Raw genomic sequence first — 12,430 nt, 5'->3', positions numbered from 1 at the left:
ATATTGTAGAATGGTGGGATCAACATTATCAAAACATCCATACGATCAAAAGCAAATTTACAGATTCAATGTGAATCCAATCAAAATTCCAATGACATTCTTCTCAGAGCCATACTAAAAAGGAATGATAAATGAAGTGAAGAGAAAGGCAACAGACTGGGGGGAGGGAATATTCTTAAATTACACAACAGATAGAGGACTAGTACCTAGGATTCACAAATAACACCAGAAATTCAACACAAGCAAAACAACCAACTCATTTTAAAATGGAAAAAAAGACATGAACACATATTTTCCACCAAGTAAAATTCAAAAGGCCAACAGACACAGGAAAAAATGCTCATATTTATGGAGCTACCAGGGAAATACAAGTAGGAACCACAATGAGGCTCCATACCATTTCAGTGAGAATACCCTACAAGCAGAAATTATCAGAACATAACTGCTGGCCAAGATAGGGTCAGGGGAAGGTACACTAACCCACTGCTGGTGGGAATGCAGCAAGGGCAACCATGATGGAATCAGTACGCAGTTTTCTCAGAGAGCTGGAAACTGACCCACCATATGGCTTAACCAACCCACTCCTGGGAATACATGTAAACGAAATGAAACATGCATATAAGAGTTAACTCCATCCCTATGTGTATACCAGTGCAGTTCACAACAGCTAAGGAATTGAATCAGCCCAGATTTCCATCAACACATGAACAGATAAAGAAAATGTGGTACATTTACTCCATTGAATACTATTCAGCCATATGAAAAAAATGGAATCTTAAAATTTGCAACAAAATGAACTCAGCTGGAAATGATTAATGCTTAATAAAATAAGCCCATGCTCCAAAAATAAATACCGTATGTTCTCTCTGATAAGCAATGACCAATACACAAGGCACTAAAGACATAAACTCTACAAGGGAGATCAGCGTACTGGGAAATAATGGATGTATTACAGCACATGTCTTAATCCCAAGTAATAGTATGATTTCCAGATTTATTTTTAATTATACTTTTACATTACACTATTTTATTCCTTTTCCTATACTTGCCATGTCTTGATACATAAGAAAGTTAAGCTTGTAAGGGTGAGATGAATGACTATCCTACTATAAAAACTAGTAACAGGGTATTCATGGAGACTAAAAAGAGGGCTAAATGTGGTCCCCCTATGCGTCTATATCTGTATTGTGAAAAATAAAAAAATCAACCCATGTTATGTAAATATTAAAAATCAAATGTTTTTAAATAAAGAATTATTTTGGTGCTGTTGCTGCAGTTTAGCAGGCAAAGCACTGCATGGCTGTTCATTTGAGTCTTGGTTGCTCCACTTCTGATCCCGCTCCCTGCTAATGTGCCTGGGAAAGCAGTGGAAGATACACCAAGTCTTTGGGAACCTTCACCCATGTCAGAGATCCAGAAGAAGCTCCTGGCTCTAAACTGACCCATTCTGGCCATTCTGGCCACTTGCAGCAAGCACCAGTGGGTGGAAAATCTCTGTTTCTGTTAGCTGAGCCTTTCAAATAAATAATCTTCAACAAATTCACTATGACAAAGAGTATCATTCAATTGTGGCACAGCATCTTTGACACTAATACAGTTGAAACAGACTCTCTTATAACAATACAAGGATAACCTTCCAAATTAATTTTTTGCATATCTGTATACTTGTATCTTCTCTGACGATCATCTAACAAGTTATTTACATATAGGTGAATGTTTTCGATTTGTTCATAATTATATGGTGGGGACATTCAATCATTTACATTTCGTTTTACATAATAGAATCTTTTTACCTTGAGAGTCTTTTTTGCCCTTCTTTCGTAATTCCTCTTCTGAAACTTCAACCTTCATAACAGAAGCATTAATAAGTATTTTCAAATTAGATATCTGACAGCACTGTTTGTCTTCTTTGAGAGAGGTGCTAGCTTTTACTCTCATCTATGCTATTACTACAGAATCACATTACTGTAAACCATTTCCTTAATGTAACATATTTTAAATAAGAGAAAACGACAGGTTTGAGAAGCATTTGGGACATTGGGAAGCACTGAGAGCAATATTCTGACTTTCCTTAACAGTCATTAAAATCACATTAGCAAAGATAATTTTAGTACTTGCTTAGATTTATATTTTGACTTGCCTCAATTTTTGGACAAATTCAAACAGTTTACACAAACTACTTTTATGGTGACACTGCAGCAATATCTATGACAAAAATATATGGATATAAGAGGGGATCTTGAACATTTATGCATACAACATTAAAACTATGCATGGATTTAAAAATTTTTACAACAAAAGAAATCACTTCTAATGCCTTTTCCTATAAATACTTGAAAACCCTTGTTTATCTGGTATGTACAGTTTTTTCCAATTTTCTATTTTCGCCAATATTTTGTCCTAGTAAGTTTCTAATGAGATTCTTAAACAAAGGCAACTGTGATAATTTATCAGCATACTTCAAAAGCTTATGCAAAATGGAATTAAAATTGTTTATTCTAGAGTTAAACAATCTTGAAATCCAACCCAAAAGCATATTGTGGAAGAATATAGACTTTGCTTTTTGTGTATAAAAATAAATATTTTTAATTCCATTTTCCATAAAATTTTTTAAGCATATTAGAGGTTTTATTTGAAGACACATAAAGATAATGATTTTACAATCAACTTATTAGATAAAATGAGAACTTTGACAACTTCTGGTAATTTCATAAATGACATATTTCTCACTAAAAGTATAAATGTCCTAGGACATTTCCAAAACCAAGGATTCTGAAATCATATCTCACCATCTTCAGTGCAAAAGGGTTCATGTCAAAAACATACTTGGTATTATGTAAAATAAAGAAATATTGACAAGTTTCCAATAGCATTTACTCGAGATATTGAAAAGGATAGAATTCCAAATAAACATACAGCATACCTGTGCATCCCCTGTATCAGGAGCAGTGGGCTCCGTGAATGACAGCTTCGCTCTTGCGCTTCCTGGGGGCAGTGCTTCGGTGGCCAGAAGCCCCTGTGACTCTCGAGATCCTCTCCTGGGTGACTGGACAGCATGTCTAGCAGCTGCAATCTCGAGGGGCATCTCCCACAGGCTGTACCCTTCAGACCCCAAGTACTGCGACAGATTCGAAAGTGTGGAGTCGGCCCTTTCCTTCTCTGAGCTTTGGAGGGAACGCAGGGTTAGAGTAGGGGATGATCTTTCATTAGTAACTGAAGAAGCATTTTCATCACCCATTAGGATATTAAGACACATTATTAGTTAATCAAGATACAAACATGAGAGTGACGTTCCACAACAAGCTCAAAAAGTTACAGAATCTGAGATTTTAAAAGACACACATAAAATTAGGTATTTCATTAAAATGAATCCATCATAATAGATACTATAGGCCTTCCCAAGCCACAGTCCAAGAAAAATATGGTTGATTACTTTTCAGCCAAAATTATTTTCCATAACTCCCTTTCAGCATGAAAATCAGAACGTCCCTATAGCAGCTTTGACATTAAAAGATCACTGTCTGTCAAGGTCAACTTCAAGATCTATGCTTTTTTTTTTTTTTTTTTTTGGTTTCTGGGTAAGAGGTATTTGTTGTCACATGGTCTGCCTTCAAGAGATTCCAGAACTCACAGGGTCATGATTCACCATTTTCATGTACAGCCTTACCTGGTGTTTGTTGTCTCAACATTCTAGTTCAGACAGTGATCTAAATGGCCACAGGATAAATGCTATGCACAAATAGCTGATGAAGCTATCCCAGCCTAATCAAATACAAGCGTGTTGCGATTTCATCTGTACACAGCTACAATTGCCTCTAATTCATTGCAAGGAATTGGGAATAACTCACTTTTTTATCACAGTAGTAAAAGTTTTAAACACACTTTCACTTATCATATATGTGTTAGTTTAAGGAGAATTTCACACATGAGTTTGGCTCATAAAAATGAAATAAAGTGGGGAAAACATTCCTGAGGAAAAAAATGTGTAAGGTGAATTGTGATCTAAAGATATCCATCTTGTAAAAAATTCCAGGAGAATGCCTTTGTTGCAGCATTGACTGGCTATTGGGAAAGCCACGTTTCATAATGAAATGTCTTGGTTCAAAGTCCTGCACTGTTTCCATGTGGCTCCCTGCTCGTGTATACCTTGGGAGGCCGCAAGAGTTATCTCAAGTCAGTGGTTCTTGCTACAGGAAACCTGAACCGAGCTCCCCATTTCTTGGCTTTGGCCTGGCTCACTTGTATGCATCTAGGACAAAGTTAGTAAGTTGGGTGATTTGTCTGCATCATTCTGCTTCTCTCTGCCTTTCAAATAAAATGAAATTGAAAAGATGTTTAAAATCACATTTAAATATCACAGAGTAGCAGATATGTGACTTTATATAAATCATAAAATTCATCTCCAAATTCAGTGTCAAGTAACTGGCTGTGAGCTGAAGTAGAACACTCTGCAGGTTGTTTTGAACAGGAGAGGAGATGAGGAAAGAGAAAGGGAAAAGAAGAGAGACACGAAACTCAACAACAGGGAAGAGATCTTCCATCTGGTAGTTCACTCCAAACATGGCCAGGTCCAAGGCAGGCTAAGCCAGGACCAGGATCCCATGGAAACCACACAGTGGGTAGGGACCCAAAGCTCGCACATCCCCCACTGCCTTCCTAAGCATATCAGTAGGAAGCCAGAATAATAGAAGAGTGTCACTCTGACTGGGAAGCCAGTGTCACAAGCAGTAGCTTAAAGTGCTCTACCCACAATGCCAGCGCCTAGGCAAACAGAAAGCCGATCCTAGACAACTGCCCAAATTATCATGCTATTTCTTTGTTGTCCCTAACACCTTGATTTAGGGGAACATTTCAAAACATCATCCATTCCCAACACTGTCAACAGAATGTCTGACCCCTTCCCTCTCCCCTTGAGGAAAAAAAAAATCAAAAACAAAACTTCTACCACAGTATCAATATATATGCACTGAAGTTTTAATTCTAAATATAAATACAGAGAGGAGAGACTCGGATGTATGCATCTACAATAATAAAGATGTGGAACGCATTTCTATAGATAAAAAAGCAAAATGACCTAGGCACAAAGCTGGCATTAGAAAATAGTCCTGAAATTAGCTTTATCAAAAGTTTCAACATGGGGAGTATAATGTGAAAGTAAGCAGGTATTTGGAGTAGATACAAGGATGTCACTTTGGTTACCTGCAACCCAAATCAAAGCCGCACCTGCACCTTTCCCGGCCTGGCTATGGTGGTTATTTGGGGAGGAACAAACAGGTAGGAGATATTTCTCTTTCTGTTTCTCTATTCCTCTCTCTTTCCAATACATAAATATTTTTAAAACTACAAATATTTGATGCTTTTGAAGAATTACAATTAGCATTGGTCAAAATCTGCACAGTGACTAGTTTTCAATTCCTCCAGTAAGGGGAAATTTCACAGGTTAAAAGTATTTAGTAAAAGTCAGAAGACTAAAGGCCTGCTAAGAGGCTGGAAACAAGCAGATTTACAGTCTGTGAATGCGCAAACAACTCACACTGACCATGTCAACTTGCTGTGCCTACATCAGACACACTGTCTGTGCAAACATTGTTAGAAACAGGACCTAAACTGCAAGGCCATCATGTAGGTCAAAGCAGTGCTGCGTTAACATTTATAATGCCCGAGGAAAAAACGTAACAACATCCCTGTGTTTTTGGAACACTGGAGTGAAGCAGGACCCCTCAGGACAAGATGGCTCCCTCTTCCTGAGATGCCTGAGTCCCTCTGAGCACACTGAATTCAATCTGACTCAGCGGTGAGGACAAGAAGGCTGCAGGGAGAGCCCTGTGCATGTGAGACACCTGCAGACTTCAGCAGCTATAGGCACTTGGACTTCAGAACAGTGCTCAGCCTCAGCGTCATCCATCACCCTGGACAGGAAACCTACAGATGATGGCTTCAGAGGAGGGGGCGCTCACAGAGCCCCACTAACCTGTTCTGCCTGAGGAACCAGTGTCCTTCCGATCATGCTGCCTGCGTTTCTGGGGTTATGGTTCTTGTGTGTGTGTGTGTGGTCAGGCCACCACCTTAACCCCAGCAGCCTCAGATTAGTGGCCAGGTAAGAACTGTGCCTGAATTGGTAACTTAGGCCAGATTTAAAAAAAAAAAAAGGTCAAGCAAACAATTGAGGTGGAAGCTACATTGGCTTGGGTCTAACAACATTATGCTTGCCTGCTTGCTTTTCATTTCTTTAAGATAGCAAAGTATCATGAAATGTGAACATATCTAAAGAAATGTTTTCTTATACCTTCTCAGGATGCTGACGGCCTGGAAATGGCAGTGGAGGATGTTTCAAGTGTTTGAGCCCCTGTCACCCACGTGGGAGACCTTGATGAAGCTCCTAGCCCTCGGCTTCAGCCAGGCTCAACTCCAGCCTGGCTAAGCCCAAACCACTAGAGCCATCTGGGTGAGTAAACCAGTAGACCTAAGAACTCTCTGGAGGTTTCTCTCTATCTTGGACTTTCAGAAAAATAAACCTCTAAAAATAAGTAAAATGATAGTTAAAGAATAAGCTTTTATGTACAATTACTTTGAATTCTAATTATCTAATTCCAATCGATTACAGAAATACTCACTTGGTTTACTTTATTGGACATCAACCAAACTTAGAGATAGAATCTGCTACTCTCAGTAACATATCTGACTTGATGCCACTATTATCGACCACACTGGCTTTTATGTCGGTTATAAAGTGCAAATGAAACAGTTGTTTGCATCTCAGAAAGTTGAACTGGATGAGTCAGTCATTTGCATTATCCATGTGAACAATCATGCATACACACACACACAAACACACACTCACACATAGATGTCAAATGAATCAACAAAAATAAGAGGCAAAGTTTTGTTCAGTTTTTTTTTTAAAGATTGATCTATTTTTGCTGGAAAGGCAGATGTACAGAGAGGAGGAGAGACAGAGAGGAAGATCTTCTGTCTGATGGTTCACTCCCCAAGCTGCCACAACGGCCACAGCTGCGCCAATCCGAAGCCAGGAGCCAGGAGCTCTTTCGGGTCTCCCACGCGGGTGCAGGGTCCCAAGGCTTTAGGCCATCCTCAGCTGCTTTCCCAGGCCACAAGCAGGGAGCTGGAGGGGAAGCAGGGCTGCCGGGATTAGAATTGGCACCCATATGGGATCCTGGCACGTGCAAGGTGAGGATTTTAACCACTATGCTATCGTGCCGGGCCCTTTTTTCAGTTCATTTTGTATGCAGGTCATGTACCTTGATGAAAACTCAAAATAACGGTCAGTTTCTCACTATCTGAAACTAGTTGGTAGAAAATAAAAAGTGTTTATATATATGACATGCTTAATTTAAAGTCTGATTTTTTATTTCATCCAAACCTTTTAATCCTTGACATCTAATGTCAGACATTATCTTTTTAAAATTACATTCATGGAACCTGGCGTGGTAGCCTATCAGCTGAAATCCTTACCTTGCATGTTCCAGGATTCCATATGGCCGCCGGTTCATGTCCCAGCTGCTCCACTTCCCATCCAACTCCCTGCTTGTGGCCTGGGAGAGTAGTAACAGGATGGCCCAAAGCCTTGGAAACCCAAAGAAACTCCTGGCTCCTGGCTTCAGATCAGCTCAGCTCCGGCCACTGTTGCCATTTGAAGAGTGATCCTGAAGACAGATTTTCTGTCTCTCCTCTTTGCAAATCTGACTTTCCGATAAAAACAAATCTTTAAGAATGACATTCATAGACTGACATTGTAGTGAGCTGGCTAAGCAGTGACTTATGAACCCAGCATCTCCCAGAGCACTGGTTTGAGTCCTGAGTACCATGTTTCTGATCTAACTTCCTGATGCTGAACTGGGAAGATGACCCAATACTTGGTTCCGTTTACTTCTACGGAGATCCACAGAAAATTCTAGGCTCCTAGATTCAGACACTTGCAGCCCTGGAGGTTGATGGTCATGGGCAATGAATCAGAAGTAGAATATCTATTTATCTATTACTTTGCCTTTCAATTAAAGAAAGCATTTGAGTTGGCATCACAGTACAACCAGTCAACCTGCAACACTGGATATAAGCATCCTATATGCTTGCCAGTTTATGTCCCAGCTGCCACATTTCCAAATTAACTATCTGCTAAAGTGCCTGGGAAAGCAGCAGAAAATAGCTAATTGGACACTCACGTAAGAGATCCAAAGGAAACTCATGGCTCCTGCCTTCAGCCTGGACCAGTCCTGGACATTGTGGCTATTTGGGCAGTGAACAAGTGGATGGAATTCCTTTCTCTCTCTCTCTCTCTCTCTCTCTCTCTCTCTGTTGTGTGTGTTCTATGTGTATTTCACCTTTGCTCCTTTCATTCCTCTTTCTCTATAACTGTTTTAAGTAAAATAAATTTTACAAGTTCAATATTATAAGCAGACATTGACCAGCAAATTTCATGATGCTAGACTGAGAAGGGTAATTATACCAGTCAAGTATGTGAAATGATAAAATTATAAAAAGCCAACTTTTAAAGTCCTACCTTTCTCCAATTGATCTTCTAAATTCACCTGCTGTTATCTATAATAAATATAATAGTAAGTTTAAATATGCCAAGTATGAAAATGTTTTAATCGTTCAGAAAAATAACTCAAAATATTTTTAACATAAAAATTCTATGAGACTAACATATCAAAAAAAACCCAGAAATTACATTTTGATAATAGAAGTTACAGAAGAGGATCAGGTTCCAAAGGTGTATTTCCCACCTAAAAGGAAAGAAGATTTTATGCTTTTGATAAATACATAATCTAAAACTTATGTAGCGACAGGTATTGAGGCACAGAATTTTAAGCTTCTGCTTAGACATCCACATCTCATGTCAGAGCTTCCAAGGTCAACTACCACTTCGACTTCTGATCCAACTTCCTGCTAATGCACACTCCGTGAGACAGCAGTTCATAGCACAATGACTTGGGCCCCTCTCGTCCACATGGGAGACAGATGGAGCTCCTGGCTCCTGGCTGCAGCCTAATCCACAGCACCCTCTCTGTGTCCCTCACATCTGTCATTACCTTGTGTGTCAAATTAAAAAACAAATACAATTTAAACAAAAATGTAATTCATTCCTTAAATACACTGTCTCTTTTGACATACCAAAGTTGCACATAATCCATCATGAACCATCTATTTCAAACACATATACATTGTGTAATATCCAGAGAAAGGTAAACACATATATTTATTAAAACACTTTCTCTCTGTTGAAAATGCTCAAAATCCTTTCTCCGAGCTTTTTATAAAAACATACAACTCTATATACAACAGCAAAAGCTTAATCTTTTAAAATGACTAATCTGGATAGGAATAGAAATATACATTGTATTATCCTAATATGGTCCTCTTTTGGGGAATTAACAACATTTTTAAAGAATACTAAAATGTGCAAAATGCGTAATTTTTAAGAAATGTAAATTTAGAAAAATTTTTCAAACTTACTTTTAAATTTATTTTTCCACATATATTTAATGTAGTGTGTGATCAAAAATGGTAGATACTGTGTTATTAACAACATAATCTATTAAGATATTTCCTTATCATGTAACTGCTATTCTTTTTATCCTAGTCCTAAATTTCACCTCAATTTTTCCCATAGAGAGATCAGCTGGCTTTTTCCTTACAAGTCTGAAGAAAAAACTTACAGATATCTGTAAAACTAGCTTTATTTATTTTTATTTTTTATGACACAGTTCCATAGGCTCAAGGATTTCCCCTTTTACCATCCTCATGTCCACTCTGCCCCCTCCGTTTCCCAGTATTATTACAATTGTATTGTTCTTCAAAAGCATTCACAAGGTCATCATTCTGCTATTTAAATGTATCATGGCATTGTAGGTAAAGATGATGGTAGAATGTCAAGCATCCTATTGTCAAGGTACATTTAACAGCTTCGTTGGGAGTCCATCTTTTATTCTGGAGTAGAGATACATACTGCAATGTATCTTCACTTCTCGACATACCAGTCTCCCTTATACACTTTCTCTAGGCAAATATGTATATTTGTATATATGTATATACACATATGTATGTGTGTGTGTGTGTGTGTGTGTGTGTGCCTGTGCCAGTGGTCCTGATAGCCTCTTTCTGTAAATGTGGGATGACTCAGTAACTGCACACTCTTCTAAGAAAGACAGCAATGAAACAGCAGATCCAGAACTAAGTCCCATTCATGAACCCTTCCCTGTCTTGCCACATCTCTGTCTTTGCCTTGGTTGTCCACCCCTCTACCTCAGCCTTTCCACATCTCTCCATGCCTCACTGCCAAGTTCTAACTTTCCTTATGAAGAGCCACTACGGTAAGATCTCAAGCCAAAAGCTAGCAAAGAGGAAAAGATCTGAGGCCACAGGTGGGATTCAAAGTACATGTTTATAAAGTAAATGTATACACATGGCGATTGGCCATGGGGGCCATTTATACAAGGTTTTATTTTTACCCCGTCAGGTTCTTCAGCCCTGATACAACTGCTTACAAGTTGCTTTTTTTCAGAGAAACAATCATTCTCTGAAGAAGCAAGTCATCACTCAGGACAGGATGAGTGCTCCAAGAGAGCTGGGGGGTGGATGGTTGCTGACATCTCTATCCTATAGTGATCACAAGGCCAGGATTCTGCAGGAACACAGCAAAGAAGAAGAAACACAGAGGGCATGACTAAAAGCCCATGCCAATGCCCACGCTCAGTGTCTCTTTAAAAGCAGCTTCCCTGAGCCACGTAGAGAGGTAATTTCAAGCAAGAGTCCTCACATTCTTGGCCAGGCTGTACAAACAATATACTCTTCCCTATATTCATTCCAGGCTAGTCTCTGTGCTAGTCTGTCAGTAATCTAGGAATAATTTGTTAGGCAGTAAAAGAGAATTAACATCATTTGTTTTGTGATGCATTCACTTTTCAATCAGATGAATTTTGGGAATCGAGGAAGAAGTAGCAAGAAATCTGAAAATGATGATATATTTCACACATCAAATTTAGGCAATGTGCATATGCATAACTGGCCATGTATCATGGCCTGGGGCAAATCAAATGAGGCTGGGGTCTCAGAAATGGAGATGGTCACAGGAAGCTATAAATTATAATTAGGAATTTGCACTTCAAGTATAAATAATTAGAAATCAGGAAAGATCACATGGACAGATAACAAATTTTTGCAACTGACTCCAAGGTGGAGATCGGACTGAATGGAATCAATTAGAGTCCTGGTGGCAGCTTGACCAAAGGAACTATTAGTGAAACTGAGAAAGGTAGGTAAAGTTTGTTCATTCCTAATTGGATTGATGTAAGAATAATCCCAACGTTTCCAGCATCAGCAATTAGGTAGGTGAGTTTGCAAGGAGACTGAGTGCTTGGGGAGAAAATGAGACTTGGAGGAAAGCAATCCATTCATCTCGGTACATAATGAATACTAGATTCTTGTTTAAGAAAAAAAAAGTCAGTATTGATGAAGAGTAGCATTGGGAACAAGAAGATGTCTGGGATAGAGAAATGAGATTTGGCAGTGAGAGCCACAAAGGTATGTGGGCTGACAAGAAGTATGTAGAATACAAACAGAATCCAAGATAGAACTCCGAGAAGAAATTTCAAGATCAAGATGCTCAAATCCAGTGGCCAAAGAGAAATCATGAGATAAACACAAAGAAGGTGAAATAGTAATTGTGTTTTTCCTAAACAAATTGTGGACTGTATTCAAAGAAATTGGTGAGCATAGCAAATTGAGCTGAGGAAAGCCTAAACAGCATCAAGTCGGCTTCCTGTGTCTTGGCACAAGTTCAGAGACACTCATGGAAAGATTACTGGTAACTCAAGAATGACTGTCCGCTATGTACCAAAGGCAGTGAGAATCAACAACTGCCCTGCCATCTTCAGTGATCATTTTTTTGTTTTTTACTATTTACCAGGATGAACCTGAACAAATGGCATCATGTGTGCAGCCCACGCAAATGATCTTGTAGTTTGCAAATGTTTAATTGTTTAACAAGTGCTAAACAGGATACATGTGAGATTAGGCATGTACTGCTGTATATGTAAATCACTAAAAATTAGAACTGCTTGCCCATGTGAAAACAGTATGTCGGGTAATAAAGCTATTCTCTCTGCTCAGGTTCACCTATTTCATCTGGTGTCTACATTTAAGCTATTATACAATAACTTTAACTTTGGATTTAGGGGGAAAAAAGTGCTGAGAAACACGAAACAATAAAGCTATCTACAAAATGAGGTTCAAAGGCAGCTGTATAAACAAAGAACATATCATGAGACATGATTTTACAGCTAGAAAAGATCTGTATTTGAAACCTGATTCAATATTACTAACTTGATGTTACACTGTTTAATTGAAAGCAAAGTCTTCAAGATAATATTGAATTAACAATCCCAGAAGGCAAAATTAAACAAAAAAGCAC

The 12,430-nt window shown here is 38.6% G+C and overlaps 1 protein-coding gene across 1 annotated transcript in view; it reads right to left on the bottom strand.

Moving 5' to 3' along the window:
* Positions 1-12,430, bottom strand: part of LOC105942581 (coiled-coil domain-containing protein 7-like) — a 192,298-nt gene that overhangs the window by 129,806 nt on the left and 50,062 nt on the right. The window contains exons 16-18 of the mRNA XM_058681281.1: positions 8,519-8,556; positions 2,924-3,164; positions 1,794-1,845 (exon numbers count right to left, since the gene is read on the bottom strand). Of these exons, the coding sequence (XP_058537264.1) occupies positions 1,794-1,845; positions 2,924-3,164; positions 8,519-8,556 (331 nt within the window). The remainder of the gene's footprint in view (positions 1-1,793; positions 1,846-2,923; positions 3,165-8,518; positions 8,557-12,430) is intronic.

The sequence above is a fragment of the Ochotona princeps genome, chromosome 25 (assembly GCF_030435755.1).
Source record: "Ochotona princeps isolate mOchPri1 chromosome 25, mOchPri1.hap1, whole genome shotgun sequence".
Lineage (NCBI taxonomy): Eukaryota > Metazoa > Chordata > Mammalia > Lagomorpha > Ochotonidae > Ochotona > Ochotona princeps.
Note: the sequence above shows the minus strand (reverse complement) of the source record. Positions and strands in the feature narration are given on the sequence as shown.